At 44.3% G+C, this 25,710-nt stretch overlaps 1 protein-coding gene across 1 annotated transcript in view; it reads right to left on the bottom strand.

The window, feature by feature from the left end:
* Positions 1-1,738: 1,738 nt before the first annotated feature.
* DCTN2 (dynactin subunit 2) overlaps positions 1,739-25,710 on the bottom strand; it is a 297,447-nt gene continuing 273,475 nt past the window's right edge. The window contains exons 13-14 of the mRNA XM_069230810.1: positions 17,947-18,038; positions 1,739-4,059 (exon numbers count right to left, since the gene is read on the bottom strand). Of these exons, the coding sequence (XP_069086911.1) occupies positions 3,973-4,059; positions 17,947-18,038 (179 nt within the window). The 3' untranslated portion in view covers positions 1,739-3,972. The remainder of the gene's footprint in view (positions 4,060-17,946; positions 18,039-25,710) is intronic.

Below are 25,710 nucleotides of genomic sequence, written 5' to 3' on the forward strand. Positions count from 1 at the left end.
TGCCCCTGTCTTAGCTAAAACCAGGAAAGAGCTGCATCATATGAACAATCTGCATTTAACGATTATTGGTAGATGCAATCTTATTAAAATGATTTTTTTTACCTAGGGTCTTATATTTTTTCCGTACTATCCCGCTGGAAATTAACAAAGAATGGTTTAAGCATATGGAGAGTTTAGCGAGTAGTTTTATTTGGTCTTTTAAAAAAGTACGGCGGGCATATAAGTATTTAGTGTTACCCAGAGAGAGGGGGGGTGGGCGGCCCCTCATTTTCTTTTTTATTACTGGGTATCTGCACTGCAATATATCCAACCATTAATTAATCGACAGGCTGATAGAGATTTTGGTGAAATTTGTCCTCCTATATATAATATGATTTGGGGAAGTCATGCCAATGCAGCTTTTTTGAGAATAGTGGAGCCTAGTTATTTAAAAAAAGTTAAGTTCAAGACTGTCTGGGCTGCATTTAAGGTGTGGACCAATGTTAAAAAAAAAATTGGAATAGGCCGGATTAATTTTTACACCCCAATTTTGAATTCGGCGGTGCTTCCTGATATTTTTAAGGATGAATACTGTGCCAGGTGGGCACAGCTTGGTGTTCGGTGTATTGGTGATTTCTATGGGCATACCCACCTTAAATCTTTTGAAGAACTGACAAATGAATTTTCATTGAACACTAAGGATTTTTTTAAATATCTGCAAATCAGACATTTTTTGGGGGTAAACTTTAGATCAGCATCTGGGGAGGTGGGGGATGGAATCCCAGTTATGGAGGTCCTTTATAATTCCACTAGATGGCGGGTCTGCTCGCTTTATCCGCTCTTCTTGAACTTAATGCCAGATGATTTGAGTAAACAGGCGGAGAGGTGGGCTCGGAATATTGGAGCTTCTGAAGTGTCAGTACGTACCTCTTTAGATATGGCACAGCGTTTTATATTATCCGCTGGGTCCCAAACTCAACATTATAAGACTATTTTTCATCTATACTATACCCCCGCTAAGCTATTTAACTGGGGCAGTTCAAGGGGGGTGGTGTGTCCCAGATGCAAGAGTGTATTGGCCGACTTGGTACATATATTCTTTAATTGCAGTAGGCTACATGAATTTTTTACTGATATGGCTAACTTTTTAACTAGGCAAATCCATCAGGAGGTGGAAATTACGCCGCAACTAGTATTACTGGGAATTGATGGAGTGGTGTACCTAGAATTTTCACAGAGATTCCTGTTTTTAGCCATGTCTGTGGCCCGCTGCTGTATTGCATCTGACTGGTTGGAGTCAACCCCACCAACTTTTAACCATTGGCTGGCTCGGATGTGCTCAATGTTTTATCTAGAGATGGGCTCTTATGCGTGCAAGGGCCGCGGGCGTAGACGGATGGGTGAAGCTATCTGGGCCCTGTTTGCACAGTGGCTAGGTAATAATTGAATCATGCTCGTAGGGGATCTATTTATTTAATCATGTTCAATTTTTGCACTTTATTTGTATTCTAAGGTCTTGAATAGGTTATTTCATATGCCCCCTTTCAGTGGTCTCGATGTCTGCTGTAGATCGATGAAATGAATTTATGTAATGATGTGTATTTATCTAATGTATTTATTCAGCCTTCTTTCTCCTTTGGTATTTGTACACTGTGCAACTTCAATTTTTTTTTGTAAAAAATGTAAAAAAAAAAAAAACACCTTTCATTAATACGTTTCTAACGGACCTTGCTTTGAACAAACACATATCAAAAGGACGTTTGTTGCAGCACAACTGTCTTTTATTAAATGTAAATAATAGTACAGCTGCATTACTGAACTTTGCAAAACTGCTGTGTTTAACACTCGTTTTAAATATTCTTCGTAAAAAGCTCTGGGACAGTTAAAGGAATATTCAGTACATTTGAAAGAATCGAATATTTGGAAAAAATCATCTTTGTTAGGAAAGCAAACTAAAAATACCATATCACTGCCAGCAATTTCAACAGCATTTTGCGACGCCCCCAACACAAAATGGAAGTGCAAAAAGAAAATATTTTAGTGTTAAATGATTAAAAAACATCTGCTTCAAATCCTCTACACTAAAGTTAGAAAGGCGTAAATGGGTATATTAGCAGTAGTGGTATGAACATGTGAACAATGGTGCTTTACCAACATAAAGTATAGTAGATCTGATCTTACGAAGACTGATGCATACTCTGGTGGAAGGTTATAGAACCTGTTAATCACTTCCTCTGGAAACATATACCAAGCATGCCTAAATGCTAGTAACCAAAACATAGTCTAATCTATGCTACCATCCTTTCAAAACAAAATATGTCTGTTCTGTATACTAACTGCTGTAAGCTCACCCTCAAAATACAGTTCAGTTATCCATTTTGTCACTGCTCATTATTGGTCTGCTGTGATCAATATCCTTCAGGTCTAAGATTTATGCCACCTTGAACTCTGACACTTTTTTGAGCATTAATAAGAGTGGAAGTTCATATTTTGGCCATGCCTATTGTATGTGCGAATAATCTTAATGAAGGTACTGCTGGTAGGCAACTCAGTTGATACAAATTGTTAGTAAAGTCCAGAAAAGTGGTGCGGGTCTTCTGTAAAGGGGAGGGTGACAAAACAATCAAGTCAGTTACTCATCACTGAAGGAATTAAAAGTATTCAGTGTGCACATTTGCCAACAGTGGAATCTAAATACACATAAAGGAGATGGCATTTGTGGTTGTCTGTTTCACTGTGTACTTTTGAGGGACTAGAACGGACCCTAGGCCACGACGGGATCACAATGTTGGGCCTGAGCTTTAAAAATGCAAACTAACTCGAAATCCTACATGCATGAGGACCTGGACCAATTCAGATTCACAACAGTTACACAGCAAAGCAGACATGGAGTCAACACCGAAATATTACAATTTGCTGTAGTCAGGAATTTCTTTCTTGAAACAGCTTCAAATAGTACCAAGGAGATAAATAAGAATTACAAAGCCTACTGGCACATTAAACAGTTCCTCTGTGAAACAAATACAAGTCTCTAAGTAGTCTGTGATATGACTGTTATATGTCACCACCAGTGCACTATTAATGTGTTCTCCGTTTAGTCTGCAAACTCCTACATTTAGCAAACAAGTAACCAAATCCCAATTCTGACCAATCTAATTTATTTTGAATTCGTACCCATAAAATCACACTGAAATACATCCGGTGCTCTAGAAAAGAATTAAATAAAAACATCTGAGGAGAAAACCCTAACAGTCATTTCAGAGAAAAACTTGCCACAACACACAGAATACGTGTGCTTGGTGCCCTTAAACAGAAGGTGGTTTTGACAACACTTCCTCCAAACAAAGCCCGATTTTGAAATTCAGATGCATCTTAAGTGGACTAGCCGACAGAAGGATGATACTAGCTATACTCAGAGTAATCTTTCTCCACACAACAAAATTATGCTGTTGTCACTAAATAGAGGCAGCTAGTTAAGGACTAATAGCTCCTATGTATATGGGTTTAACAAAGTGACCCGCCGTGCTTTGGAAGTTGACAAGAGGTTATAGATGCACTCTGCATTCTAATGCAAGTAGACTGTAAGCATAGCTGTGAGCTTCCCCTCAGCATTTTTCTCTGGGGAACGGAAAAACACTAGAGAGTTACACTCCAGTCTTCTCAAGCTATCGGAACATGTGATCAGCCACCACTGTATGGAGAAATGTGTAGATAATCCTGTTATATGCAGCTTAACAGGAATGTGTTATAAAGTAAAACAAGAGTTTGGACTTGCTTAGCAATTTTATTATCATTTGTCCCACAAAAATAAACAGAAAAGTAAATAAGATATTTTGCATCCACTAACAAATATATACACTGTAGTTGTATTGTTTCTTCCGGTGTCAGTAAACAGTGGTTTTGTTAATGCAGTAAGGTCTGCTTCAATGCAACCAGTATGTCATGTCTAGCCGCCTGTTCGTCGGATGTCACTCCTGCTTGCCGTTTTTTTCTTTATTTCACCAGCTTCTTGATTCTGGAATCCATGTTAGCAAAATTGTCTCCCACTGCAGCCAGGTTTTCTTTCAGCGTTTTCTGGACCTGAAAAAAAAATGGATTGCAAGGCAGCATGCAATTAAAAATAATGACTTTTCAGGAAAAGGCTTGTTCTACTAAAACTTGAGACCAAGGATGACACATACGGGTAATTCCTTAACTTCAGCACCAAGCTACCACCTTAAACATTTGACTGGCTGACTCCTGGCCAAAACTTAAAACAAACTTTCTATTTTGTACTACTCATTTGGGCTTCTTGTTCCTTCCATCGTGTCCCCCTATTCTGTGCATCATCTAGGTTTTACATTTATAAATGATTTACTTTATTTTTAGGTAAAAACTCACTTTACTACTTGCTTTAGTTAGATTAAATTATTAAGCAGCAGCCTTGTGCAGCATCCCTTTTACTCTGCTGGAACTGCAAACTTAAACACTGTTGTTTTTAGTCACCACAGTTGTTCCTCACTTTAAGAAAGTCTGATAAACTTTGCTTCGCCTCAGCCTATTTTTGTTGTAGCTATGCAGCTCATATTCTTCTTGATCTTTAATTTTCAACTCATCTTTCAGCTTATTTATGGCCACTTCACTGGCTTCCAGTGTCCTTGCATTTTCAATTGCATTTCTTGCTCATTTTTAAATTTGATCCTCTATGACAGCCTTCTTATGCATTATTATCAATTCCTGCTATCTGTGACAACAATCTATATTAATCTTCTTTGGTATTTCGCCCACTTATTAGGACTGTATACAATTAATAAATGTCTTTTCCTCTACTGCTCTGAAAATCTGTACTGATCTCTCAGCACTTATCTTGGTATGTTTCTGTACTTGTTTATTTTCTTGAAAAGGTAAAAGATAATGAAAATGTCACTTACCCAGTGTACATCTGTTCGTGGCATCAGTCGCAGTAGATTCGCATGTTCTGCAATAGCTCGCCATCTGGTGTTGGGCCGGAGTGTTACAAGTTGTTTTTCTTCGAAGAAGTCTTTCGAGTCACGGGACCGAGTGACTCCTCCTTTTGTCTCCATTGCGCATGGGCGTCGACTCCATCTTCGATTGTTTTTCCCCGCAGAGGGTGAGGTAGGAGTTGAATTGTAGTAATAGTGCCCATGCAATGGAGTGACTAAGTATGCACCTATTTAAGGTTGAGATGATACATATATAAATAATTGAAGGTAACTTCCAAACTGCTACAGGCTCCCGGGGAGGCGGGTGGGCACATGCGAATCTACTGCGACTGATGCCACGAACAGATGTACACTGGGTAAGTGACATTTTCAGTTCGATGGCATCTGTCGCTGTAGATACGCATGTTCTGCATAGACTAGTAAGCAGTTATTTCCCCAAAAGCGGTGGATCAGCCTGTAGGAGTGGAAGTAGTCTGAAATAATGTTCTTAATACGGCTTGACCTACTGTGGCTTGTTGTGCGGATAACACGTCTACACAGTAGTGCTTGGTGAATGTGTGAGGCGTAGACCATGTGGCTGCCTTACATATTTCTTGCATTGGGATGTTTCCTAGAAAGGCCATGGTAGCACCTTTCTTTCTGGTTGAGTGTGCCCTTGGTGTAATGGGCAGCTGTCGTTTAGCTTTAAGGTAGCAGATTTGGATGCATTTAACTATCCATCTGGCTATACCTTGTTTTGAAATTGGGTTTCCTGCATGAGGTTTTTGAAATGCAATAAAGAGTTGTTTAGTCTTTCTGATGTTTTTTGTTCTGTCAATGTAATACATCAATGCTCTTTTGACATCTAATGTATGTAGTGCCCTTTCAGCTACGGTATCTGGCTGTGGAAAGAACACTGGAAGTTCCACTGTTTGATTTAGATGGAACGGTGAAATAACCTTTGGCAAAAATTTAGGATTGGTCCTTAGGACGACTTTATTTTTGTGTAGTTGTATAAAAGGTTCCTGTATTGTAAATGCCTGAATCTCGCTTACTCTTCTTAGGGAAGTAATGGCGATGAGAAATGCCACCTTCCAGGTTAGGAACTGTATGTCGCAGGAGTGCATGGGTTCAAAAGGTGGACCCATAAGTCTAGTTAGGACAACATTTAGGTTCCATGAAGGAACAGGTAGTGTTCTTGGTGGTATAATTCTCCTAAGGCCCTCCATGAATGCTTTATGACTGGTAACTTATATAGGGAAGTTGAATAGGTAGTCTGCAGGTATGCAGATATTGCTGCAAGGTGTATTTTAATGGAAGAGAAAGCTAGGTTAGATTTTTGTAAGTGAAGCAAGTAACCCACTACATGTTCTGGAGTTGTGTGTAATGGTTGTATTTGATTAATATGGCAGTAGCAAACAAACCTCTTCCATTTACTTGCATAGCAGTGCCTGGTGGATGGCCTTCTGGCTTGTTTTATGACTTCTATACATTCTTGGGTAAGTTGTAAGTGCCCGAATTCTAGGATTTCAGGAGCCAGATTGCTGGATCTGGGTGTCTGATCTTTTGGTTGTGCTGTGTCAACAGATCTGGCCTGTTGGGCAATTTGATGCAGGGTACCACTGATAGGTCTAGCAGCGTTGTGTACCAGGGTTGCCTTGCCCAAGTTGGTGCTATTAATATGAGTTTGAGTTTGCTTTGAAGGAGTTTGTTTACCAGGTAAGGAAGGAGAGGGAGAGGAGGAAAAGCGTAAGCAAATATCCCTGACCAGTTCATCCATAGGGCATTGCCTTGGGATTGTTTGTGTGGGTATCTGGATGCGAAGTTTTGGCATTTTGCGTTCTCCCTTGTCGCAAACAAGTCTATCTGAGGTGTTCCCCAGAGTTTGAAATAATTGTTCAGAATTTGGGGGTGAATTTCCCATTCGTGGACCTGTTGGTGATCTCGAGAGAGATTGTCTGCGAGTTGATTTTGGATCCCTGGTATAAACTGTGCTATTAGGCGAATTTGGTTGTGAATTGCCCAATGCCAAATCTTTTGTGCTAGCAGGCTTAACTGCGTGGAGTGCGTCCCCCCCTGCTTGTTTAGATAATACATTGTTGTCATGTTGTCTGTTTTGACGAGAATGTATTTGTGAACTATTATTGGTTGGAAAGCTTTTAGTGCTTGAAAAACTGCTAGAAGTTCTAGGTGATTGATATGCAGTCTTGTTTGATGTACGTTCCATTGTCCTTGTATGCTGTGTTGATCGAGGTGTGCTCCCCACCCTGTCATGGAAGCATCTGTTGTTATTACGTATTGTGGCACTGGGTCTTGGAAAGGCCGCCCCTTGTTTAAATTTATGTTGTTCCACCACAGAAGCGAGAGGTAAGTTTGGCGGTTTATTAACACCAGATCTAGAAGGTGACCCTGTGCTTGAGACCACTGTGATGCTAGGCATTGTTGTAAGGGCCTCATGTGCAGTCTTGCGTTTGGGACAATGGCTATGCATGATGACATCATGCCTAGGAGTTGTAATACCATCTTTGCCTGTATCTTTTGTGTTGGATACATGCGTTGTATGATGGTGTTGAAATTTAAAATTCTTTGTGGACTTGGAGTGGCTACTCCCTTTGATGTGTCTATTATGGCTCCTAGGTATTGTTGTACCTTGCGCGGCAGAATGTTGGATTTTGTAAAGTTGACGGTGAACCCGAGTTTGAAGAGGGTTTGTATGATCTGATTTGTGTGATTTGAGCACTGTATGAACGAATGGGCCTTGATTAGCCAGTCGTCCAAATATGGGAACACATGTATTTGCTGCCTTCTTATGTGTGCAGCGACTACCGCTAGACATTTGGTAAAGACTCTTGGTGCGGTTGTTAATCCGAAAGGCAGTACCTTGAATTGGTAATGTATTCCTTTGAATACAAACCTTAGGTATTTCCTGTGCGATGGGTGTATTGGTATATGGAAATAAGCATCCTTGAGGTCTAAAGTTGCCATGTAGTCGTGTAGTTTTAGCAATGGCAATACTTCTTGTAGTGTGACCATGTGGAAGTGGTCTGATTTGATGAAAGTGTTCACTACTCTGAGGTCTAGGATTGGTCTCAGTGTTTTGTCCTTCTTTGGTATCAGAAAGTACAGTGAGTAAACTCCTGTGTTTATTTGTGTGTTTGGCACTAATTCGATTGCATTCTTTTGCAATAGTGCCTGCAATTCTATCTCCAGGAGATTGGAATGGTGTGTTGTTAAATTTTGTGCTTTTGGTGGTATGTTTGGAGGGAATTGTAGAAATTCTATGCAATAACCATGTTGGATAATTGCTAGAACCCAAGTGTCTGTAGTGATTTCCTCCCATGCTTTGTAATAATGACCTATTCTTCCCCCCACTGGTGTTGTGTGGAGGGGGTGAGTGACCTGTGAGTCACTGTTTAGTAGTAGGGGCTTTGGGGCTTTGAAATCTTCCTCTATTTCTAGGGAATTGCCCTCCTCTATATTGTCCCCGAAAACCTCCTCTATACTGTCCCTGGTAACTGGACGGTGTGGCTTGTGAGGTGCTGGCTTGTGTGCTTTGACCCCGAAACCCCCCTCGAAAGGGCGTTTTACGGAATGTGCTGTAATTCCCTCTGCTCTGCGGGGAGTAGAGTGCGCCCATGGCTTTGGCAGTGTCCGTATCTTTTTTGAGTTTCTCAATCGCTGTGTCCACTTCTGGACCGAACAGTTCTTTTTCATTAAAAGGCATATTGAGAACTGCTTGTTGAATCTCTGGTTTAAATCCAGACGTTCGGAGCCATGCATGCCTTCTGATAGTTACAGATGTATTAATTGTCCGTGCAGCTGTATCTGCAGCGTCCATGGAGGAGCGTATCTGGTTGTTGGAGATGGTCTGTCCTTCCTCAACCACTTGTTTTGCCCTATTTTGTAAGTCCTTGGGCAGATGTTCAATGAGATGTTGCATCTCGTCCCAGTGGGCTCTGTCATAGCGCGCAAGTAGTGCCTGGGAGTTCGCGATGCGCCACTGGTTTGCAGCTTGTGCTGCGACTCTTTTACCAGCTGCATCGAACTTGCGGCTTTCTTTATCTGGGGGTGGTGCATCTCCAGATGTGTGAGAGTTGGCCCTTTTCCTAGCTGCTCCTACAACGACAGAGTCTGGTGGCAGCTGTGTAGTGATGAAAACCGGGTCTGTAGGAGGCGCCTTATACTTTTTTTCCACCCTTGGTGTGATTGCCCTACTTTTGACCGGCTCCTTAAAGATGTCTTTTGCGTGCCGGAGCATACCAGGGAGCATAGGCAGGCTTTGGTATGAGCTGTGGGTGGAGGAGAGTGTGTTGAATAAGAAATCATCCTCGACCTGTTCTGAGTGGAGGCTTACGTTGTGAAATTGTGCTGCTCTAGCCACCACTTGAGAATACGCGGTGCTGTCTTCTGGTGGAGATGGCTTTGTAGGGTATGCCTCCGGACTGTTATCTGACACTGGGGCGTCGTATAGGTCCCATGCGTCCTGATCTTGGTCACCCTGGCTCATGGTGGTGTGAGCTGGGGAGTGTGATGGAGTTTGTGCTGGTGAGACGTTAATCACGGGCGGAGGAGAGGGTGGTGGGGTAACTCTTTTCACCACTTTTGGTTGTGGTGTCTGTTCCGTCTGGAACTCCAACCTTCTCTTTCTCCTAATGGGGGGAAGGGTGCTTATTTTTCCTGTCCCCTGCTGTATGAATATACGCTTTTGCGTATGGTCCACATCAGTTGCTTGTAGCTCTTCCTCAAACTTATGCTTTTGCATTTGGGAGGTTAGCGAGTGCTCTTCTGTATAAGAGCCTGAAGCTGGGTCGCTTGCAGTTTGTTTCGGCATCGAAACCCTGTCTGCGTGTTTTTTCGGCTCCGAGGTGACTTTTTTCTTTTTCGGGGCCGAAACCTCTCGGCGTCGATCTGTTTCGGTGCCGCTGTCTCGGCGTCGAGCCGTGTCCACACCGGCATCTCGGTGTCGAGGCTTGTCTCCAGCACTTTCTCGGTCCCGAGAAGGCTGCGTGCCGGTGTCTCGACCGGAGTCGGACGATCTCGGCACTGTTTGGGCCTTTTTCGGTGCCGACGGTCGGTCACCGAATTTATGGGTCGAGCCATGGCCTGGTGGCAGTGGCGTCCCCTGGGCCTTGTAAATGTTCCTCTGAGTGGATTTCGACGTCTTACTCACGGTTTGTGTATCGTCGAATCCTTCGGAGTCTGAGTCTTGGATCGAGAAGGTACCTTCCTCTTCCTGTTCCTCGAACTCCCGTTGGGCTGTCGGTGCGGACGCCATCTGCAGTCTTCTGGCTCGACGGTCTCGGAGTGTTTTTCGGGACCGGAACGCACGACAGGCCTCGCAGGTGTCTTCGCTGTGCTCAGGTGACAGGCACAGGTTGCAGACCAAGTGTTGGTCTGTGTAGGGGTATTTATTGTGGCATTTGGGGCAGAAACGGAACGGGGTCCGTTCCATCGGCGTTCTTCAGCACGCGGTCGGGCCGACCAGGCCCCGACGGAGGATCGAAAAACTACCCCGAAGGGCACCGGAGCTCTTCGATCTTCGATGCGGTGTGGAATCTAAGTACGCCGATCCCGAACGCAACAATACAGACGAAAATCTTCCGAAATTAGCTAATCTTCCGTTCCGAAACTCGGAGCGACAGGAACACGTCCGAACCCGATGGCGGAAAAAAAACAATCGAAGATGGAGTCGACGCCCATGCGCAATGGAGACAAAAGGAGGAGTCACTCGGTCCCGTGACTCGAAAGACTTCTTCGAAGAAAAACAACTTGTAACACTCCGGCCCAACACCAGATGGCGAGCTATTGCAGAACATGCGTATCTACAGCGACAGATGCCATCGAACTTCTATTGCTCAGGTTATTATTATTATTTTTTTTAATGTGTTTTGCACATTCAGCCTGCTGGAATTTAATTTTCTTTGGAGTGTATTAATCCCATATTCCCTTTACAAGTAGTGAAAAGACCAAATTACTCACCTTCTTTATCGCTGTTTCTGATTGATACTCTTATCTGTCCAGATTCCTCACCTTTAGAATATACCCAGGCACCAGACTGCATCCGGGGAATCTTAGAGCAATGCTCTAAAATGAACTAAAAGATGGATCTGTGTGGCCCACAGTGACTCCATACCGACTCAAAAGTGACAAAGACGAGCAGCAAGTAAGCACCACCAGTGCTCATGGATGTCAATCTCTTAAGCTTTCTCTTTCTACAATCTCAGACACAGAGCATTCAAACAAATCTCAGATGCCATTGTGCCAAAGAAAATAAATTACTTACCTGTAACTGCAGTTCTCCAGTAGTGGTATCTTTCATATGTTCACCTGCTTGAATGATTCCCCGTTGTCGAAGTGGGTGTCCCACAGAACCATAATAAAGCAGAATATATCACTACCATAGGCTATAATAGCAATGCAAAAGTCAGTTAAATAGCCTATGTCCTTTTTAAAAAAAGGGCCAAATTTGAACTATAACCAATCAGGCAAGAGCACCATCTAGAACACTCCCAACAGAGGCTGAGTCCCTCAGATTTTCATGCACAAGTGGGAATAAATAATACCAAGCTATAAGCAGAGCCTCTCCGGAGAAGAAGGTGGGTCGCATGTGTATCTATGAAAGATACTAATACTGGAGAACTGCAGCTACAGGTAAGTAACTTATTTTCTTCTCCAGTACTGGATCTTTCATAGATTCAAATGCCTGAATGAATATATATATATATATATATGTGTGTGTGTGTGTGTGTGTGTGTGTGTGTGTGTGTGTGTGTGTGTGTGTGTGTGTGTGTGTGTGTGTGTGTGTGTGTGTGTGTGTGTGTGTGTGTGTGTGTGTGTGTGTGTGTGTGTGTGTGTGTGTGTGTGTGTGTGTGTGTGTGTGTGTGTGTGTGTGTGTGTGTGTGTGTGTGTGTGTGTGTGTGTGTGTGTGTGTGTGTGTGTGTGTGTGTGTGTGTGTGTGTGTGTGTGTGTGTGTGTGTGTGTACATATATACACACACACATATCAAATTAAAAATTGCATAAATACATAAACACATGGAATCAAAAGAGGCTTCCCTTACTGAAATGAAATAAGTGGTGTAGTGAAACCTGTGCAACCTCTGCATCACTGCGCTGTGCTGATTCCAAGTAATAATGCTGCATTTATAAATGCACACTTTTTCATGTTGTAGCACAGCATTTCTTCTCCAGAGGCACTTCCGCAAAGAAAGTAGTTGAGGTGGAAACTGCCCTACTTAAGTGCACCCTGGTTTTCTCTAGGAGAGGCTTGCTAGTCTGAGTGGCAGAACTGGACTGCAGCTTAAATTCATTGAGCGATGGTTGCCATTGTGACTGGAGCACCCTTATGAGTGTGTTCATCTGAGTCCTACAGTTGGTTAGTTCTCATGAGTTGTTTAGTGCGATGTAAGTAGAACTTTGGATATCATTTGATACATAGCATATGAATACACCTCTCAGCTGGTGATGTTGGATTCAGGAAGAAAATCTTAAATATTATAGGATCATTGAGGCAAAATCTGAAGGAACCTAGGGAATAAATCTCTGGATTGGTTCTGAGAAGTACTAAATTGCCTGTGAGGCGCAAGAAGGTTCTTGAGTTGAGAAAGCCAGTATTCTCCTCTACCCTCCTGGTCGGAGTGAACACTAGTAACAAGGTGACCTTACATGTGAGAAATATGAGGTGTGCTCTGTGAATGAGTTCGAATTAACTCTTCTTGAGTTGAAATAGAACAATGTTCAGGTGTTAGTCCAGGAAAGGAGCCCTTACTGGAGGAAAACCTCAAAGAGCATCAAAATCTTGATATTGCTGCAAGCCGTATCGTAATGGATGCATGTACCAACAGTGACTGAACTAGCGAGAGGAGATAGGGTTATTTGCCAGATTATGCTAGTAGAGCATGTAGGTTTGATTTCTGGTGCCATAGGCAGGCATTTTTCCATTACCATTTACATATCTTTATTGTGGCTTCCACCTTGACTTTGAGAGAAGACATCTGCAGTCCTAAGGAATATTGAGATTGTTGAATTCATGGAATTTAGGAGCTGTGTGCATATGGGGAGAGAGGTTGGGTCAGAATGAAGAACCTGGCCTTAGTTCATCGTCAAAAGTAGATAAATGTGGTTGTATTCCAATAGCAGCTCCGTGAACCAATGCTGCGTGGGACACCTGGGGGCTATCAGGATGAGACGACACCGCTCCAGTTTCCCCTTGCTGAGAACTTTTGATATTAAAGATATTGGGGAAAAAGGTAGGCATAGATTCCGGACCATCTGTCAAAAGGCATTCCCCCACAATCTGGATTCCCCATGGGAACAGTCCAGCTCGAACTGCCAAGCCAGGTCCTCCCTGAACAAAAAACAAGAATCAAGAAACAAGCACAGTGGGGTGACGTTGGTGAGCAAAGTAACGATGGATTAAACCAAGATCTGTGACTGGGGGTGAGTGTTTGACAAGTCTCAACACTCCGTCCATCATTTTATTTTTTGGTGTTGCTATGTGCGCCGTAAGTGACAAGGGTATACCCAGACGTGGGTCTCATGGTAGCTGCGCAGCTGGACTCAAGTTGGCCTGACTGATTAGGGGTGATACCCTGAAACTGGTCCCAGGATGCTCGTTTTCGGTCCAAGGAGGTCCTGGCTTGGCAGTGCGGGCTGGACTGTTCCATTGGGGAACAGGGTCAAGACTGATTTGCATATGGCTGGGTCCAAACTGGGGTGACGAGCAGGCAAAATAACAATGGATTAAATCCAGATCTGTGACTGGGGGTGAGTGTTTGAAAGGTTTCAACACTGTCTATCATTTTATCTTGTGGTGCGGCACCTGTGTATCACCACAGATGATCGTGAGCACTGGCCTGCAAGTTTTAGATGGAGTCAAAGAGACAGACCCAATACTGGGTTCACAGAAACTTGAAGTTCCATTGCAGGGCCTGCATCTGCCATATGGTGTTTAGGGCAAGGAGGATGCACAATGCTAGGAGTACAAGAAGTCTTCAACCTCTCTTTGCCGAGAACCAGGATTGAGACTGAAATATGGGAATCATATCCTGAATATCCTTGATTTGGTGCAGTGATAGAAAGGCCTTGAAAGCCAGTATCTAGGATTGCCCCAATGAAGGACATACTCTGCGTTAACACTAAGGTGGGACTTCGGGTAGTTAATAGCAAATACTAAATATGTCAGGTGTTTTGCCTTCATCTGGACGTGGCACACGACTGACACTGACAAGGCCAACTTTCGGAGCAAGTCATCAAGGTAGGGTAACGTATATCCCCAAACTTCAAAGACCGGCAATACCATTGACAGGACTTTCATGAATGCCAGTGGGATTGAGGTAAAGCTGAAGTAGAGCACAACACATTGAAAGTGCTCCAGCTAGTGCTTAAATTGAACAGGTGGTTGCAGGTGGGGCCCACTGGCACTAATTTTTTAGGGCCTGACACTCATTTTTCCTCATCAGACTTTGACCCACAGCAAGAAGAAAGAAGAGAACGATGGTACAACAGTAAAAGAGAGAAAATAAGAATTAAAAAAATACAGCAGGATTGAGCTAACAAAGCAGGGAGTGCCTAGTGTTGGATGAAAGAGGCATGAAATGGAATGTAAACTAGGCAGGTTTGGTATTTGGCACCCCAACATTCTGTAGGGCAACCATGAGCTACTGAGGAAAACTCTGGGCCCTGGCACTTACTCTTAACTACTCCCTGGCTCCCACCCAAACTTCAACCACAGATAATGCATGTGGGACTGCAGACCAGTAAATGAAAACAGGCATCTGACAAGTCCAGGGGCACCATTCCCATCTCCTGACCCAAACCTGAAAGAATCAGAGACAAGGACAGCATTATGCATTTGTCTTTCCTTAAGAAGGCATTCAGTGGGCAGTGGTTCAGTATAGGCCAGAGGCTTCTGTCTTTCTTCAGTATGAGAAGTAGAATGATGAGTATGCCCCTCCTCGCTCCGGTTTGGCATTGCTCAATGGCACACTTGGGCAGCAGAAAGCTGACTAACTGCTGCAAGATTGCTGAATGGCCTGCAGGGAGTCACTCTGGGGTCCGGGACTTCCTATCTACTTAGCCTGGAGGCATATGAGGGCAAGTTAAAGCAGCTGCACAGGGAGAAGAGTTAAAGAACTGACCCTGCAGAGGTAATGGCCTCAGCTGAAGCCTTGACCTCTGCTCCAAAAGGCATGGCCTGCTGTTGCAGTTTGGGTGGGCCAATCTACATGAGCTAGCCTCCTGGAACAATCCCTAAATTTTCTGCACTATTCTAGTACCGGTTGGAGGAAACTAGAGTCCTAAGGACTGTACTGTGGCTGTACTGTTCTTAGAATGTCAAGTCACCCTTCTTGTCAAATAAAGTGAAGCAATCAATGGGCATTTACAATAACGAGACTTGGATATCTCTCGAACCAATGGGTAGTCTCATCTAGGTGCACCCTCTAAGCGCAATACTGGTGCCAATAGCTCTGCCAACATAGTTTGTTGTTTCCAAGCCGACAAGCAATATACACTTTGCTGCGACCTGGCAATCATTTATGGTTTGAGCAAGTGAGATGCTGAGGTCTTCCAGACAACAATATCTTGCTGCAAGTCCCATGAATCATGGGTGTAGCTGCCCAGAAAGCACACTGCGCTCAAGGACTGTAAGGCTAAACTAGTCTGAGAACATTCTCTTTCCCAGGGCACCAATAGCTTTTAACTCTCTACCCAGAGAGATGGTTGGAAAGGCACTGGGAGCAACTTTACTTGTTGATGCCTGTACCACCAGACTTTGAAGCATAGGGTGCATTGTTAGAAAACTGGGTTGACCAGCAGCAAGTCTATGTCACTTGACTACAGGGGAACTACTTGTAGGGACAAAAGCAAAGCTTAGATCAGGTGGCCTTGAGAGTGTTAGCAAGTATTAGTGAGTGCCTAGTTGAATGGCAATGGTGGCTTGGAAGAGGTAGGACTTGGTTGAAGAATCTCAGTTAATAAATGTGTTTTAGTTTCAACACTAGGCAACTGTAAATCTAGCACTTCTGCTAGCCTTTGCACAACTATTATGAAAGAGGTACTTTCTTCCAATGGTGGCCCAGGTGGCAAGTCACTGGAGATGCATCTAATCCACTGGTATTTTGTAAATCCAGTCACAGCCCCTTACGTGTATAATGATGGCAGAGTAGGTCGTCCGCCTCCTCATGATTATTAGTGAGTGTTTGCATACCCCGAACTGCACCAGAGTCAGATCAGAATAAAGTGTCTTCAATCTGATAATAATGGTGTCAAGGTAGAGGCCCGGGATTAGAGTTTGGCTGTATTCCAACTGGTTGTGCTTCATATCTTTTAATGAGACATAGGCATGGGGGAGGGGAGTCTATGACAGTTTTGGGTTGGATAACACTGTCAGAGTTGGGTCCAGGACTAGTACTACTGGCACAGAAGCAACTGTTTTGGACCCTGGGGCAGGGATGGGAGTCTGAATCACCACTGATATGGTCCTGGAAGAGGACCCATGGGGTTAGCTGGCTTAGAGAGTGGGCCTGCTGGCATTTGGTCCATCTGAAGCCCCAAACGGTTCAGCTAACCCTGAAGGTATCTCAAAGAGCTGCAGCTAGGCCTCTTCAAAGGCCGCTAATTGCTGAGGGATAGACAATGACCTGAGAATCAAATTAGTGTGGAATTAATTTTATGATCGCAACCTCCCTCTTATATTTGGCAATGCAGTTATGCATCCTCTTCTTGGATCACCTTTGGGTGATTGAGGGCACATTTATCTAACAATTTTGAGTGACGACTCGAGTATATGCACCAAAGACATTGGATGTGCATGTCCACAACTAACATCTTCCTGCAGTCTCGACATGGACTGAATACTGTTGTTTTCTGTAGAGACATTATCCCTTGCACATTGAGGTAAATTTTGGAGGTGCCATCGAATTGACAAACTTGGTAGCAGAGATCCGGAGCATATATGCAGCTCCACTGCCTCACTTTTGGCTCAGTACGAAATCACTGTAGAGCCATACAGCGCCACCAATCAATGTGCAGTGGTACTGCTGTAAAATTCTCAAGATCCAGTTTGGTGCTTAGGGATATTTTAAAGGTGAGAGCTCAGCAGTTAGAGGTAACCACTGTAACTAAAATTACTCAGATTCTTACTTTTATCAAGACAGTGTTGAATACGGTAACAAGTCTCATTTTTAGGAATGCTCACAAGAAAAAACAAAAGTGATGAGGAAGCTTTAAAGTAAAAGCCAGTCACCCCTACTGAAATACCCTCACAACCTTTAAGTTTAGTAAAAGACAACTGTAACAACCTTGTTGGTCTCTTACTTCTGACCTTTTGACTTTAGGGGTAGCAGACAGTTGTTTCTTTCAAGCTGCATGGCCTGAAACTTCCAGAAGCAGGTCATTTGCTTCAATCAGATTTACTCCCCATATGCAACGATTAAACTTCATTGCTATTTAACAGGGAGAGCCCATGTGTGGGTGCTCCTATGGATATTAATGATTTAAGTGTGAAAGTAAGATGTAATGCCTTCTTCACTAGCGAGGTTGATGATAGATGTGCATGAAACTACTGTACCATTCCAAATTGAATTATCTTTCAACTCCCTTGCTTTTATCCAATTTAACCCATTCCCCCAAACAAATATTATTGCAGCTGGCCTGCACAGTGAGTTAGCAATAAGTGAAACACAGGTGCACCCCATCCAGTTCAGAAAATTTGCTCAGTATCAACTTAGACTTTGTGGTAGTATGCAGCGTATGCAATAGTCCCAACCTTTCCCAAAATAGACATCCTAGCTGTGGTGTTACTGTATCACAAACTCTGTTAATGGTCCCATAAATTAGGTAAAAAGACCTGGGTAGCAACTGCAGTGGTGGAAACTGCATTGCCCAATGGAAGGTTATGAAATTATGTCTTGACACTCACAGTACAGAAAACTCTCCCAGCACGACTGTCTCACTAAAAAAAATTTTCGTATGAATTTCAAGAATTACCCTCCTTGGAGAGATCAAAATAAATCTGTACATATACCAAATCAAATTATAAATACCAGCTCTAATGCAGAAGAGTTGTCCTTCAAGGAATTTGCGATCATCTGTTGTGTGGTATCAAGGTGAGTCAGAAGCTGTCCGAACTGCATAGCTGAGAAGAGAAAGAAAATATTTCAGACTACTCTCACTATTAATAGCACTGTGTGGCAAAATAGTTATAACACACACTTTTACTTTTGATGCAGCATCAGGGTATTACAATATGACACTACAAATCAGTGAACTGATGCCATATTATCAGCATGGTCACTATGATGTGAAAAACAGACACTAAACACAGATGAAAGGTCAATGCCAAAGTGCAGCTTGCAAGGAGTGACAAGCTTTGCAAAATGGTAGCACTGAAAAAGTTACTTACCTTTGGTAAAGCCTTGTCTGGTAAGGACTCTATCTAGCTGTAGATGACTTACCTTAGAATATTCCCCAGGCATCAGATTGGAACCCGGAAATTATTTGAGCAAACACCTTAGGTGGCGTTATTCAGCATTTCCCCACAGTGGAAGTGATGGACGTGCTTTTATATGGGTGCCACCCCATAGCACTGACCTCAGTTGTTGACTGTTTTTCCGCATCAAAAGCATGGAGCCAAACAGAGGAGTAGTAATTAGTGTGCCAAAGTGAGGTCCTTAAGGGTCTCTTCAATGTGAGTCAAACAGTTCTCAGAACCGCGAGGAAGGGAGTTATGATAAGTAACCTGAGGCACGGCAGAGTCTCTCCCAGATAAAGCATTCCAGAAGATAAGTAAATAGTTCATATAATAGAAACTTCTAGCCACAGAGTCCTTAATTAGAATAGTTACCAAAGTGCTTCAATAAGAAGTCCTGGAGGACCGAACAGGCAATATGACCATTGTGCCAGACCAGACTGTCTAAGCAGTAGTGTTTGGTAAACTTGTGCAGCAATGCCTGCCGCTGCTGCCTGACAGATGGGGACTCCTCACGCTAACGCAATGGTTGCAGCCTTGGCTCTGGTGGAATGAGCCTGCACATCTCAGGAGGCTGCTTCTTAGCCACTGCATAGCAGATTTGATTTTACTACTGAGGACAATCCATCTGGAGATGGATGGTTCTCTTGTAAACTGTCATGCCTTTCTCCGCACCCGCAAAGCCAACAAAGAGGTGCTCATCCACCTGGAAGCCTTTGGTATAATCAATGTAAAATGACAGCTGTCTTTTTTGGGTGAGGACAGTGGAGTCTCTCCTCCGCCTTGGTAGAATTTGTGGGGGTGGGGGGGCGGGAGGATTTTGGAAGTCTGTGGGGCGAAAGTAGGCAGTGTGATGTTCTATCTGAAGTAAAAAGGTGTAACCACCTAATGTAAGAAAGAAGGTGGCATGGGCACTAAGGGCCAGCTTATTCTGGAAGATTTTGCCTGCCTGCAATTCGTTAACCTTTCAGGCAAATGTTATAGCCACAAGGAATACTGTTTTGATTGTCAGCAGTCTCAGAGAATATCTTTGCATAGGCTCAAATGGCAAACACATGAGAAAGGTGGGAACTAAATGGAGATCCCACTGGGACACAATGAAGGGGAGTCATATGCTGCAACCCTTTCAAGAAATGAGTCACAATTGAGACTTAAAAAGGGAGGGTTGATCCGGCAACCACAAGAAAGCTGTAAAGGGGCGAAAGGTACCCATTAACTGTGCCCAAAGCAAGGCCCTACCAGGTTATGGATAGGTAAACAACAGGAATTCAGACAAAGGTGCAGTCAAAGGCTCAATATATTTAGCAGTACAACAGAACACAAACTTGTCCCATCGGCAGGCGTAAATAATTTTGGTGGCGGGATGTCTTGGTGCCAGCATTACATCCCATACTTCGGAAGGGAGCTAACACCCCCTCAACTGTTGCCGCTCAAACGCCATGCATGTACCTGAACAGTATGCAGGTTTCAGTGCAAAACCTTGCCCTATTGCTGCGACAGGCGATCCTTCCAAAGATGCAACCTGATCAGAGGACAGATGCTCATGCTAGGAGGTTCAGGATACCAGTATCTCCTTACCCAAATCTGGGGCCACCAGGGTGACTTGGGCCCAGTCATACTTGATCTTTTTGCAACAGGAGTGTTGTTAGAGTAAATGAAAAGAAGTACAGTAGTCCTCAGCTTCCCTTGAGATGGTCCACCTAAGTCCAGAGACACAGAGCCTCTTGACACAGAATTCACGACCACAGCCTGCCTTCCTTGTTCCTATACCATATGGCAGTGGTGTCTGAAACAGCCTTCCCCTAATGAAAGAAAGGCATTCAATGCAAGGCAAATTGCTCTCAGTTCCAACAGGTTGATTATCTTTTAGAGAGCAGATTCCTCTGATCTCAACGTCTCTCAGATAGTCGCCCCAACCCAGAAGTGACACATCTTTTACTACTGTGAGCTCTGGCTGGAGAAGAGAAGGAGTTTGCTGTTGACCCAATTGCGATCTGTGAGGCACCACTGCAGATCCTTTTAAGCTCCTTCCACTATCTGAACCAGGTCAGATATTCCCTTGATGGTGCAGCCACTGAGACTTCAGATCCCACTGTAGAACCCGCATATGCCAATGGGCATCTTTTACCAGCAGGAGGCTATAAGACCCAGCAGCCTCACTATCAATCTCACCACAACCCAGTATAGAGGCCGATACATCGAAATCATAGCCCAAAGAACCTGAACTCACTATTTCGGAGGATACGCTTAAAAATGCACTGCATCCAGAATAGCTCTGATGAAAGGAGGATGTGCATGGGAAGGAGTTATATGTGAATTTGGCATGTTGATAGTGATCCACAGCGAATGTAGGACATCTGCTATATTCTGCCGGTGGGAGAAAACTGCCTAAGGAGATTCCACTTTCAATAGCCAGTCATTGAGGTAGGGGAAGACTGGAACCCCTGACCTCTGTTGATGTGCTGCAACCACTGCCACCACGTTGGTGAACATCCAAGTGCTGTTGGTAAGGCCAAAGTGGGGGGTGAGGGTTGGGGCACAGCAAATTGATAATTCTTTAGGGCTACAGTGAACCACAGGTAATGCTTGTGGGCAGGCAGGACGGAGGTATATATGCAAGTAGGAGTCCTGCAAGTCCAGCACTACAATCCAGTTTCCAGGGTCAAGAACAGACATGTGTGAGACAAAGAGCGCATCTTGAATTTTTTGTTGAAAGGGCATAGGTCGAGAATAGGACTGAGATCACTATTCTTTTTTGACACCAGAAAGTGGCATGAATAGCAACCATGATCTACTTCTGATGCTGGCAGTAGTTCCTGTGCAACAGTGAAAGCTGCTCCTCAATTAGCTGATCAGTGGATGCTGCCAAAGGTAGTCAGGACTGTTGGAATGGTAGGGCATTGTCGTGCTGGACAATCTGGAGCACCTGTTTGTAGGAAGTGATTTTCCACCATTGAGTCAGGTGGTGCAGAATCCTGCCATCAACTGGGTGCCCATGGTGGTAGGAGGGCAAACTAAAGAGGCTTTGAGGTTGCAGCTGTCAAGGGCAGGATGGAGTGGGTAGAGCTCTGGCTCTTAGTCCCACATTTTTTGTAGAGGCAGCATATGCAGCCATTAAAGGACTCTGACGCCTCTTGGCCAAGATGGCTTGTAGGAAAGAAAAGCAGCTGATAGCCCCTACTGTAGCCACGGAAGGCGGAATGAAGCTGTTGTGGGGCCATAGTGAGCCCCTGCGACCTAGTGTCTTTGAAACACTCAAGTGCTGAATCTACCTCATTGTCAAAAAGGCCAGTCCCATCAAACGGCATGTCCATGTTGGATGCCAGGACATCTCCCGAAGAGCTAGTTGTCCTCAGCTAGGCGTGATGTCAGAGCACCACTGTGGAAGCAATGTCTCTGCCCAGCAGGTTGGTTGTATCCATTCTGCATCTGATCATGAACTTAGCCGCATTTCTCCCATCAGCAACAGCTTGGGAGAGTATGGCTCAGGCCTCATCAAAGACCATAAGCAGCACTTGAGCAACTGTAATCTTCACAGTATGGGAATAATACCCCAATAAGTATGCAGTGTTCATGGATGGCAGTGCCAGGATGGTGGAAGAGAAAGAAATTTTTTACTTACCCTGTTAGCATCAGATCATGACATGTAGTGCTGTAGATGTGTGCACTGTGCATACTTCTGCCATCAAGAGTTGGGCCTGGATGTGTGCAACTTGTTTTTCTTCTAAAAAGTCTTTCTAGTCGTCACAAGGTAGAGTGGCTCCCTCTTAGTGATAATGCGCAAGGGCATCAACTTCAAAGTTAGACTGTTTTCTCACAAGCGGGTGAGGATGGATTCTGAAACAAAGTGATAAGTAAAAAGATGTCCATTCATAAGAGAAAAAAGGGATGTTAGTAGATACTGCACCCGCCACAGGCTTCTGGGGAGGAGGGTGGGTGCCTGTGAATCTACAGTACTACATGCCATGAACAGATGCTTACAGGGTAACATTTTCCCTTTGAAGCATGTGTGGCTATAGATACACATGCTGTGCACAGACTGTAAAGCAGTGCTCCCCAAAAGCAGTGGCTAGTTTGTGGCTGTTGCAGTGGCCTCGAAAAGTGTACGGAGAACTGCCTGACCAACATTAGCTTGATGGCATGTTAGAACTTCCAGACTAACATTATCTTGATGGTGTGCTAGAACATCCATACAGTAATGTTTAGTCAAAGTGTGTGGTGTAGACCAGGTAGATGCTTTGCGAATGTCAGCTATTGGGATGTTCCCTAGGAAGCTCTTTTCTTTCAAGTAGAGTAGAATGTGCTCTAGGAAGAGCGGGTAGAACTTGTTTGGCTTTAGCATAACATGTCTGAATGCAATCCTTCTGGCAAAGCCTAATTTGGATATAGCCTTTCCCTTACGAGGTTGGGAGAAAGCAACAAAAAGTTTAGTCTTGCTAAAAACATTTGTCCTATCAATATAGTACATTAGGGCTCGCTTGACATCTAACATATGGAGAGCCAGTTCCACAATGGAGTACGGCTGTAGGAAAAAGACAGGTAGGTCAATAGACTGAGATGTAAATGAGACACTACCCTGGGGAGGAATTTGGGGTTGGTGCAGATGACAACTCTGTTCCTATGCATCTGGGAAGGATTCTTCCAGGGTTAATGCTTGAAGCTCATTAACACCTGAGTGAGGTAAAAGCAAATAGAAATGCCACCTTCCAAGAGAGGAATTGAAGGGGCTCAAATGGAGCACTTGTGAGTTGTTTGAGTAAAATGTTAAGACTCCATGAGGATGCTGGTGGGACCCGTGGTGGAATCACTCTTTTGAGCCCTTCCATGAAAGCCTAAATAACTGGTATTTTGAAGAGAGAGATGTTGTGCCTGTTTTGAAGATAGGCAGCTATTGCAGCTAGATGTAATTGTGTGGCGGTGAAGCCTAGCCCACAGGATTTTCAGTGAAGCAAGTAACAAAATGTTTTGTACTGTAGCATTAAGGGGGGCATTTGTTTGGAGTGACCATATAAGAAAAAACCTCTTCCATTTGGCCTCATAGTAGGCACGAGTGGTAGGTCTGCGGGCTTCCTTGAGAATGCTCAGACAGTCAGGGGGAAGATTAAGGTATCTAAATTCCATGACCTCATGAGCCAGATTGCTAGATTGAGGGTCCTGGGATCTGGGTGCCTGATTTCTTAACGGTTCTGCACAAGAAGTTGCAGCCTGTTGGGAGCCTCGTATGTGAGACCAGAGAGAGTGCGATCAGAGTGGTGAACCATTACTGGTAAGCCAAAGTGGGAGCTACCAGGATGAGTGTTAGAGACGTTTGAAGCCTCTGAACCACAAACGGAAGAAGAGGAGAAAAAGTGTAGGCAAACGTCCATGAGCAGTTCATCCAGAAAGCATTGCCACTGGGCTGTGGGAACCTGGATGCTAAGTTTGGGCATTTGGTGTTGTTTGCAGTTGCGAACAGATTTATTTGATGGAATCCTCATTTGCGAAAGTAACCGAGTAGGACTTGCAGGTGAGGTTCCCACTTGTTGACTTGTTGCTGCATCCTGCTGAGGTCTGCAAAATCGTTGTCCATCCCTGGAAGGAAGTCTGCTAACAAGTGAATGTTGTGACGGAGAGCCCAGAGCCAATGCCAAATGGTCTGAAATAACAGACAGCTGTGGAAAGCATGTCCCCTCTTGTTTTTGAAGGTAGTGTGTGGCTGACATATTGTCCATTCGGACAAGGACAATCTAGCCTATCAGATGAGGTAAGAAGGCCTTCAACACAAGGTGAATGGCTAAAAGCTCCAGAAAGCTGATGTGGAGACCCTGGTATTCGGTCTCCTACTGACCTTGTACAGTCAGATACTGGTCCACAGAACAGTGTCAAGGAAAGGCCGTCTTCACAACAAGTTGTTGGTGTTCCACCACTGCAGCCAGCGATGTGTGGTGACCGATCAACATAAGATTGTCCCAATGACGCTCTGTCTGAGGTCACTGTTGTGCAAAACATTCTTGCAACAAACATGTGAAGCCTAGCATAAGGTACCATGGCACTGCAGGAGGCCATCATGCCTAAAAGATACAAGACTGTCTTGACTGAGTTGCTGATCTGTTTGTAACAAGGGAATCAGTGCTTGAAAGGTCTGCATCCTTGCAGAATTGGGATAGACTAAGCCTACTTCTGTGTTGAGAATAGCGACTAGGTACAGCTGGATCTGTAGGTGTTGGAGGTTGGTTTTGGTGGCGCTGATTGTGAACTCTAAGCAATGAAGCAGATCTACTGTGATTTGCATGTGGTTCTGCCACTGTTGACAGGTGGCAGTTGTGATGAGCCAACTGTTCAGCTAAGGGAATCCATTGACGCCTTGTCTGCAGAGGTGAGCGGCTACCACCACAAGGCACTTGGTGAATAACAGATGTGCAGCAGTTCAAAGAGGACTTTAAACTTGTAGTGCCTTCTGCCTGTCACAAACTTGAGATACTAGTGATGTACCGGTTGTATTGGAATGTGTAAATAGGCATCCTTTAGGTCTAGCACAGCCATAAAGTCACATTGCTGCAGAAGCAGATGGACACCCTGAAGGACTACCATGTGAAAGTGCTTTGATTGAATATATCTGTGTAGGGGCCGGAGGGACCTGCCTTTTTTGGGTATGATGTATAGTGAGTACACTCCTGTACCGTAATGATAGTTGGGCAGGTTCTATAGCCCCTTTGATGAGGAGAGCTTTGACCTGCCCTTTGAGTAGTGCTTGATGTTCCGCTGAAGTGTTGTGTGGCTGGGAGGAAAAAGAGGAAGGTCAGGGTGTACTGGTGAGTGCCTCTGTAGTTGGTGGCCCTGTAGGGCCCTCAAAAATAACCCCTGGGAGAGGATTGCCACGCCTGGTAGGCTGGTAAGAGGTGGAGGTATCAGAAGAGGTGGTTTTTGAACCTCTACAGTAAGAGGTGCAGCGAAAGTAGCTATGGGGAGCCGGTGTTTTCTGCACCTCCATTGCTTTTGCTATCCCTGTGTCCTTTATCTTTCCTAAAGTTTGTTCCACCTGGGTGCCAAGTGTGTGGACGCCATCAAAAGGCATGTTTAGCAGATTCTGCTGAACTTTCGGATAAGGCCAGAGGCACGGAGCCATGCATGTCTTCTGAGGAGAATGCTAGTGTTTTATCCCCTTAGCAGCAGTGTCAGTGGAGTCTAGTGCACAGTGAATGGAAGTTTTGAAATTACCATGCCCTCTGATACAACTTCCTGGCCCCGTTTTCTGTGCTCCTCAGGGAGGTATTGGAGAAGGTCCTTCATTTCGTCCCATTGGGCACGGTCATACATTGCAAAGAGCGCTGTGAAATAGGCAATATGCAGGGGTTGGCTG

This window comes from Pleurodeles waltl, chromosome 4_2 (assembly GCF_031143425.1).
Source record: "Pleurodeles waltl isolate 20211129_DDA chromosome 4_2, aPleWal1.hap1.20221129, whole genome shotgun sequence".
In the NCBI taxonomy this organism is placed as follows: Eukaryota; Metazoa; Chordata; class Amphibia; order Caudata; family Salamandridae; genus Pleurodeles; species Pleurodeles waltl.